The sequence below is a fragment of the Bison bison genome, unplaced genomic scaffold (genome assembly GCF_000754665.1).
Source record: "Bison bison bison isolate TAMUID 2011002044 unplaced genomic scaffold, Bison_UMD1.0 scf7180017864211, whole genome shotgun sequence".
Classification (NCBI taxonomy): domain Eukaryota; kingdom Metazoa; phylum Chordata; class Mammalia; order Artiodactyla; family Bovidae; genus Bison; species Bison bison.
Window position 1 is genome coordinate 1,067,166 of NW_011494783.1, and position 9,680 is coordinate 1,076,845.

General features: G+C 41.0%; 1 protein-coding gene across 3 annotated transcripts in view; it reads right to left on the reverse strand.

Annotated features, from left to right (window-relative positions):
• Positions 1 to 9,680, reverse strand: part of TPK1 (thiamin pyrophosphokinase 1) — a 395,885-nt gene that overhangs the window by 164,860 nt on the left and 221,345 nt on the right. For all 3 annotated transcript variants that reach the window (XM_010844870.1, XM_010844867.1, XM_010844869.1), the window contains one exon: positions 882 to 1,028. In XM_010844870.1, the coding sequence (XP_010843172.1) occupies positions 882 to 1,028 (147 nt within the window). The remainder of the gene's footprint in view (positions 1 to 881; positions 1,029 to 9,680) is intronic.

The window sequence follows — 9,680 nt, forward strand, 5'->3', positions numbered from 1 at the left end:
CATGAAGTTTGAAAACTGAATTCTTCAACTTCCTTTTCACATCTCACAGAAAGTGTTCCAGAAAGCAACAAAGCCAGGCAGTGCAAAAAAAAACAACGCACAAGTGGCTGAACAATGGTGAGCATGCATTATAACTTGCCATATTAACCAAACAACAATTTTTAGGTAATGACAAGCTACAGATGGTGAACAGCAGATGGAGTGGGAGCAAAGCTATATGTAGCACACTACAATGAGAGGCAAAAAAGGAAAAAACTGTCCACTGTTTTAAAAAAAAAGTTACCAAGCTATCATTTTTCAAACTGAAATACACCCATCAACCTCATAAAACGTGTTTATATAATAAGAATTCTATTCTAAGCACTACATTGATAAAAAACCCCCTTGCTGTTTATCATGGGAAATGAATGACATCATCATGAAAGTGAAATTAACAAGCAAGCAACTTATGAACAGTAAAAGCTAAAGACTTTAAGTACTTCACAAAATCAAATACAGTTTCCAATTACGACAACACTGAAAATATCTGAGAATTCCATTTGAAATATTTGCCAAGCTTTGTGCTTCCTCTGATGAGATTTTTCTCAAGTGACACTCATATGCAGCTGCTCAAAATGCAAAAATGCTAAATTTAATTCTTAATCAACTTAATTGAAAACCTTATTTTCTTTCTTTGATTTTTTTTTTTTCTAAGTACAACAAAATGAAAGTTTTACAGCTTCTCTTCCACCTATTTCCCCCTCAGTGACCAGAGGCAGTCAAACTTGTCAACTTCACTCAGTTGAAACACATAAACTGGGCAGATGCTTTCGCCTTATCTACAAAAATCTTACAGGTTTTGTAGAAGCAAAGTGCAGACAGTCTATTTAATCCTCACTTACCGGTTGGAGCAGGTAGATGAGAGATTCCTCTTGGATTATTATAACTGGCAAAGAAGTTATTTGAGGCGCTTGGAACAAAGTGCTCACAGATGCCATGATCTGGTCAAAGCGTCCAGCAAGTCCTCCCAAGGTCACGATCATATCTACCTGAGAAACCACAGGAAAATCGGCAGTCACATATTTAAGGAATTTAAAATGATTAAATAGCATTGAATACTTCCATAGAGCTTTGAATACTCTCTTTTGTTAGATAAGCCATGAAGAAACAGCAGACAATGACTGTGTTGTTCAGATGAAGTCCCATGATTGGTTACGTAGCAGCCAGCTTCTGAGAGCAACATTTTTGGTACAAATCGTAAGTTTTTCCCATTTGCCTATTCAGCTGGAAAACTAACCAACTCTTCCTTTAAAACTCTGCTCCATGTTTCTTCCACGTGGAAGTCTTCCCAAATCCACAGCTGGTGCTGCTCCCATCTACCCATATAGCATCCCTGTGGCCACATTGATGACACATAGCACCCAACAGTGAAGGAGCCTCTTTTACAGGTCTGAGGTCTGTCATTGCCCCCCACCACAATCCAAGTATGTTAAAGACCTGAACTGTCTTCACTGAACCTAGCAAGTTGCCTAAATTCCCTGTACCACATTTTTCTGTTTGCATGGAAAAACTGGCTAAAAATGGCCAATTGATAGGGTTGTTCTGGGGATTAAATGAGGACACTAAATGGGTTAATAAGTGCAAAGACTTAAAACATGTTCATAACACAGTGATTGCTTAAAACACGTCAGCCGCTCTTCCACTGTATTATTTTTGGTATTATTACATTTATATTATTATTAATATGTTTATTATTGTTACATGTCATTTGATATGCTATTTTTTTCACTTAACACTTTAAAGAAAGCATTTCCTATCATTACAGTGTAGTTTATTTAAACATTTCCCTATTGTGGATAACACATTTCCATGATATTTATATATAAAATTACTGTGATGCTTTCCTAACTTATAAGAACAATGGTTGAAGAATGGCCACGGAGCAGTGGAAGGGTGCAGGGTCACAGTCTCCTTTGGCCAAAGCTCTTAAGGAGAATGAAGCTCTTAAGGAGAATGAAAGAGAGATGTTGCCTGGTCTCTTTCCTTTAGCTAGTCAGCCTGATCTTCTCATGCATCAGCAGAGTCAAAGCTGCTATACTGATCATGAAAAAGGAAAAGCTGGAGAGATTAATCAAAATATTGTAAGTAAGAAATAGAGTATTTCCTGCCATATCAGTAAACAAGAATGTCACAGTCATCAGTGATTCCTGCTCTCCAAATACGAATCCCTGAGCCCGAGAGGCACTCAGGAAGGAGAACAGTACCTGTTCAATCTGGCAGCCTTCAGGCTGCTGCTGCTGAGTCACTTCAGTCGTGTCTGACTCTGTGCGACCCCACAGATGGCAGCCCAGCAGGCTGCCCTGTCTCTGGGATTCTCCAGGCAAGAACACTGGAGTGGGTTGCCATTTCCTTCTCCAATGCATGCAAGTGAAAAGTGAAAGTGAAGTCGCTCAGTCGTGTCTGACCCTCAGCGACCCCATGGACTGCAGTGCCACTGCCTTCTCCCTTCAGGCTGCAGCCACTCCCTATGGTGAGCACCGAGGAACTCAAGGTGTGATCAATGACCAACGCAGTATCCTGGCCTCAGAGAGCTGAGAGGCATATGGGAGGAATGATTTCAGTGAGCCCAGACTCTTGCATCTTTCAATGCACAGAAAACTGTTAAATTCCTTAACTTAGGCTATCTGTTGCTATTGTTAGCTGCTCAGTTTTGTCTGACTTTTTGCAACCCATGGACTATAGCCTGCCAGACTCCTAGATCCATGGGATTTTCCAGATTAGAATACTGGACTGGGTTGCCATTTCCTTCTCCAGGGGATCTTCCCGACGCAGGGATTGAGCCCAGATCTCCCACACTGCAGGCAGGTTCTTTACTGTCTGAGCCACTTGGTTTTAATTAGTTTTTTAACTTTTTAAATTTAATTAAATTTTCTTTAATTAACCTTTTGGTGTTCAGACTACCTGCCCTTTGCTGAAAAACTTCTATATAACCTGGCTCCTCCCCTCCTCAGAGCAGTTCTCTCAGAGCCACCTGAGATGCTGTCTCCTGGGCTTGAAGTCCTAAAAATTCCCACCAGATAAAACATAACTCTCAACTTTAAGGTTGCGACTATTTTTTAGGTCGACACAAGAAAACTTTACATGTAATAAGAACTGACAATTATACTACTCACTCTACCTGAAGTAAAGTAGAACTTATTTAAAGATAGGAACTATTTGGCTATTAGTTTTTAAATAGTACATTTAAAAAGCTCAAATAACATGTGCCTTGAAGAAATCATGATTTTAGGAGAATAGCATGACAGCCCTGCACCGGTACAACCTGCTCAGTTCCTGGAGGAACAGTAAGTGGCGTAAGTCGCCATAAAGCCAAAGGCTGTGCAGCTCACAGGTTGTGACCCTGGTCCTCCTCATAGTGCCTAACACACGCAAGACACTCAAGTGCTTGATGAATGAATAAGTGAAGACACCGCAAGAAAGGACCAGTCAGCCAAAGGAAGAACTAGATTAACTACCATAATATAAGAATATATACATCAGAAGGGGGATTCATAACAACACAAAAGTAAACTACACAGAAGAATCGCAAGGTTGGGAATGAGTTTCATATTTTTGACCTTTTCAGAGTGTAGGGAGAATATGAATTTTGATTTTGAATATGATACTTTGTGTCAAAACTATAGTATTTTAAGACAAGTATACCACACATCTGGAAGATCTAATTTTTTTTTTTTGGAGATCTTTCTGGAACTCTGAGAATTAGATTTGAGGCAGAGGAAGACCATGCACTCTAGGAAGACATGTATTACTCCTAATACACAGGCAAAGATTAAGACATCTTAGTCTTCAGAAGAAAGGGGTGACCTACAAGCCTTTGGGGTGTCAAGTTAGGTAATGGCTTTTAGCAGTGCTTGAAAAATCTTAAATAGTCACACTCCAGACCAGAGGGGAAGGGCTCAGAAGTTATATAGGAACTCAGAAGAATCGAAGAGAATTTGCCTTAAACTGAAAAGAAAGACAATATAAGAAAGACACCAGTCCATCCTAAAGGCAATCACCCTGAATATTCACTAGAAGGACCGATGCTAAAGCTCCAATACTTTGGCCACCTGATACGATGAGCCAATTCATTGGAAAAGAAACTGATGCTGGGAAAGATTGAGGGACGGAGGAGAAGGGGGCGACAGAGGATGAGATGGTTGGATGGCATCACTGACTCAGTGGATATAAGTCTGAGCAAACTCCAGGGGATAGTAAAGGACAGGGAAGCCTGGTATGCTATAGTCCATGGGTTTGCAAAGAGTCAGACATGACTGAGCAACTGAACAGCAATGGAAGATACAGTAGAGAAAGTTCTAAAGCTCTAGTAAAAAGCACACGGCACAGTCCTATCTACATAATCCTAAATTCACAGCAGAACAAATACCTGATGATAAAATAGTTTATTCACTATGCAGATTCTGAAATCCCTTATTTTAGGTTCTCAATTTTTCATTACTATACTCCAAGCCTTGAGGGATCCCATAACCTTTGAGGCTGAAACTTAATCCCCATCTTCCACACTGGCATATCATGATGAATAAGCAGTATCTGTAAATCAGTCACTGAATTTTTCAGAATAAAGAAGCAGCAAGATTACTTCTCATCACTACTCATTTTCTCTACAGGAAGTATTTAGCAAGACTGATTATAAAAACATTAGAGGATCAACGTAAGCTGCAGGGGGCGGGAGGAGCCAGCCAGGAGCTGCTTCTGTAGTTGTCTAGCTCTGGCTGGAAATAGGACATTCGAAGAGATAGAAGAAAGAACACAGACACCAGCCCTGTATATTTAAATAGGGCTTCCCTGGTGGCTCAGATAGTAAAGAATCTGTATGCCACGCAGGAGACCCGGGTTTGATCCCTGGGTCAGAAGGATACCCTGGAGATGGGAATGGCAATCCACTTCAGTATCTTGCCTGGAGAATTCCATGGACACAGGAGCCTGGCAGGCTACAGTCCATGGGGTCCCCAAAAGTCAGACATGCCTGAGTGATTAATACTTTCACTTCACTTTACAAGCCTAGATGCCTGCCTTTAGGACAACAATGCCACTGGGAAGGACTTTTCAGGCTAGGCTGTTTACAGACGGTCAGGACATCTTTTCTATGTGGATCCAAAACCTGGTACATTACTTCTAACACCACCCAGTGTAATATAAATTTTCAAAACAGTATTTTCTGGATGCCTCAGCATTTCCACAGACTGTAAGCCCCTGACTCCAAGGACCAGGTACACCAGGGTGGTAAGACTGGTCTCTACCACAAGTTTCCCTCCCTGCCCTCCTCTGACTGACCTAGTGACACTAGAACACACCAAGTGACAGCCCCTCACACTCCTGCTGTGTCCCTACTCTAAACCCCCCAAAGGCACTTGCTCACAGGGCCTTGCTGTCTCCCGGCTCCCCACCTGCTTGGTTAAGCTCAGACCCTGTGCCTCCGCCCGTAAGGCCCCTGCACGGCCTCCTGCACGCCTTTCCCCTCTAGGACCTGTGAGCCAAACAGCCATTTAATTTCAAATGCCTCTCCTTGGCTAACTCTGAGTCCGCATGTGTCTGCACCAGACTGATCTTCAAAACCCCCAGATTATTCCTTACAGCACACACAGTCAGACTTTGTTACGACTGCTGGTACACCTGTGTCTCTCATTCTCCTTCTAGAGGAGACCTGAGAAACACAGACACCAGCTGCAGCGCGTGCGACACAGCAGACAGTAAGCATTTCTGAGCTTCATCAACTCACACAAGTCAGGGAAAACTGAATAAATAACCAGAGTCAAGAAGCTGATTATTAGGCTGAGGTAATGTCATCTAAAATGTACAAAACAGTACTTCTATGCTTGGCAAGGATTCCCATAGTTGGCAGCTTTTGAAAACAATAACTTATTTCACATGTGTTACCCCGGGCGAAATATATTTGCTGATCACTTACCGACTATCAGGTACTAAACACTTAGGATAGATCAGTAAACAAGACAAACCACCACCCATGTCCACACGTCTATTCTTTAGGTCTAGATATGTATTCCTGCCCTACAGATGGGTTCATCTGTACCATTTTTCTAGATTCCATATATATGTATTAATACACAATATTTGTCTGTCTCTTTCTGGGCTTCCCTGATAGCTCAGTTGGTAAAGAATCCGCCTGCAATCCAGGAGACTCCAGTTTGATTCCTAGGTTGGGAAGATCTGCTGGAGAAGGGATAGGCTACCTGCTCCAGTACTCTTGGGCTTCCCTTGTGGCTCATCTGGTAAAGAAACCGCCTGCAACGTGGGAGACCTGGGTTTGATCCCTGGATTGGGAAGATCCCCTGGAAAAGGGAAAGGCTACCCACTCCAGTATTCTGGCCTGGAGAATGCCATGGACAGCATAGACCATGGGATCACAAAGAGCTGGACACAACTGAGCAACTTTCACTTTCACTTTCTGACTTCACTCTGTGTGGTAGACTCTGTGTCCATCCACACCTCCACAAAATGACCCAATTTTGCTCCGCTGAATGGCTGAGTAATATTCCATGGCATATATGTTCATGTTCCACATCTTCTTTACCCATTTCTCTGTTCAAAGAGTGTCAGGAGGGTAGTCATGAGAACTGAATGCAAAATTAGGAGGAATCAGAGTAAAATCTAAATGCTAGATCTGAAAAGAGCCTTAGTACGCCACTGTAAAGTCCTGACTTTTATTAGCATTACATGGAAAGCCATTCTGAGCAGTTATCAGTTCTGATAATATTTGATCCATCAGCAACATCTGACACAAGGTTATTTTTACCTCCTCCCAGATACAGTCTCTCACAGAAATATGGGCTTCCAGCAAAACCATATTTCTTTGATCTCATTGGTTGCTTCCTCTCAGGAACCAACATAACAACTTTGGAATAGCCCAGAGTAAGGTCCTTAATTCTCTTCTGTCATTACATACTGCCTTGGTGTTCTCTGACAGCCTTGTGGCTTTAAATATCAACAATGTCAACACTTTCTAACAGTCTATCGTCAATCCAGACCCTTTCACCTCAACTCCAGGCTCCCATATTCAATGTTTACTTGACATCTGCATTTGGAATCCAATAGAGATCTCCAGGTTAACCTGATCTTTCCCTGAATCATGCTCTCCCACTGTTTTCCCCACAAAAGCTATTCTACCTCAAACTCCCAGGGTTCATTCTTAACTCCTCTCTCTTATACTCTGTAAAAAAATTCTATTGGTCCTAAGTTCAGTGAAAGTCACTCAGTTGTCCCGACTCTTTGAGACCCCATGGTCTGCAGCCAACCAAGCTCCTCTGTCCATGGAATTATCCGGGCAAGAATACTGCAGTGGGTTGCCATTCCCTTCTCCAGGGGATCTTCCCGACCTAGGGATCAAACACAGGTCTCTGGTGTTGCAGGCATCTATTTTACCATCTGAGCCACCAGGGAAGTCTCAGTTCAGTATACATCCAAAATTTCTCCCCTCTTCACTACCTACAACCCCATCACAACCATGGCCACCAAAATCTGTCAGAGAATATGAGCCACCATTATAGCTCACGGGAAAGACTGCAGTGGCCTCCAAAAGAGCTCTGCTTTTGCCCTTATTTCTCCACAATCTATTCTCAATATAGTAACAAAAATAACCCTGTCAAAATGTAAATCAGATTTTGCACCCTTCTGCTCAAAACCCTCCAATGATTTTCTTTGTGGATCTATCTATTAAAGCAAAGGAAGTAAAAGCAAAACTAAACAAATGAGACCTAATGAGACTTAAAAGATTTTTTGCAGCAAAGGAAACCATTCACAAAATGAAAATACAACCTACTGAATAGGAGAAAATATTTGCAAATGATATGACTGATAAAGGGTTAATATCCCAAATATATGAAAGGCTCATACAAGTTAACATCAAAACAAATAAACAAGTAAACCAAGCAGTTAAAAAATGGGCAGAAGAACCGAATAAACATTTTTCCAAAGGGGACATGTAGATGGCCAATAGGCATGTAAAAAGAAGTTCAACATCACTAACCATCAGAGAAGTGCAAATCAAAACCACAATGAGATACCACCTCACACCAGTCAGAATGGCTGTTATCAAAAGGATGAGAGATTAGTAAGTAAGTAAGTAAGTAGTAAGTAAGATTAGTAAGGAAGTGAAGAAAAGGGAACTCTTACACGCTGTTGATGGGAATGAAATTGGTGTGGCCACTATGGAAAACAGTATGAAAGGCTCTCAAAAAATTAAGGCTTCCCTTGTGGCTCAGCTGGTAAAGAATCTGCCTGCCTTGTGGGAGACCTGGGCTCAATCCCTGGGTTGGGAAGATCCCTTGGAGAAGGGAAAGGCTACCCACTCTAGTATTCTGGCCTGGAGAATTCCATGGACTGTATAGCCCATGGAGTCTCAAAGAGTTGGACACAACTGAGCAATTTTCACTTTCACTTCACTTTCAAAAAATTAAACACAGAACTTCTATATGATCCAGCCATCTTTCTTCTGCTCCTTCTGGGTAATATACAAAAGAAGTCATGGTCTCAAAGAGATAACCACATTCCGATGTTCACTGAAGCATTATTCACAATAGTCAAGACATGGAAACAGTCTAAGTGTCTGTCAACAGACGAATGCATAAAAAAGATTAGAAAATATGTGAGATACATATATATGTATCTGCGTATTATATATATAATACACACAAACATACGCACAATGGAACAATATTCAGACACAAAAAAGAAGGAAATTCTACCATTTGTGACAACATGGATGAAGCTGGAGGCTTGAGATGCTAAGTGAGATAAATCAGATAAAGACAGACAAACATTGTATGACCTCACAAGTAAAATTTAAAAAAAATTAAACTCAAAGAAGAGTGGAATGCCATGTACGTACTGCTCCATTTAAAATGGACAACCAACAAGATTTACCATACAGTACATGGAACTCTGCTCAACGTTACATGGCAGCCTGGATGGGAGGGGAGTTTAGGGGAAAATGGATACATGAATATAGATGGCTGCATACCTCTGCTGTTCATCTGAAACTATAACAATCTTGTTAATTGGCTATACCCCATTACAAAATAAAGAAGTTTAAAAATAAACAAATAAAATGATTCTAAACTCAAAAAAAAAAAAAAAGAGAGAGAGAGAGGAGAATGTCAGTTGGGGGGATAGGGAAGTAGAGAGACACTGGTCAAAAAGTACAAACTTCCAGATAAATGATAAGTTCTAAATATCTAATGGACAGCAGGGTGACTATAGCTAACAATACTGAACTACATGCTTGGAAGTTACTAAAAGTGGACCTTAAATGTTCTGTCACAACAACAAACAAAAAAATCATGTGAGTGCATATATATTTATAATTGTTATATCTTCTTCTTGGATTGATCCTTTGATCATTATGTAGTGACCTTCTTTGTCTCTTTTCACAGCCTTTGTTTTAAAGTCTATTTTATCTGATATGAGTATTGCCACTCCTGCTTTCTTTTGGTCCCTATTTGCATGGAAAATCTTTTTCCAGCCCTTCACTTTCACTCTGTATGTGTCCCCTGTTTTGAGGTGGGTCTCTTGTAGACAACATATGTAGGGGTCTTGTTTTTGTATCCATTCAGCCAGTCTTTGTCTTTTGGTTGGGGCATTCAACCCATTTACGTTTAAGGTAATTACTGATAAGTATGATCCCT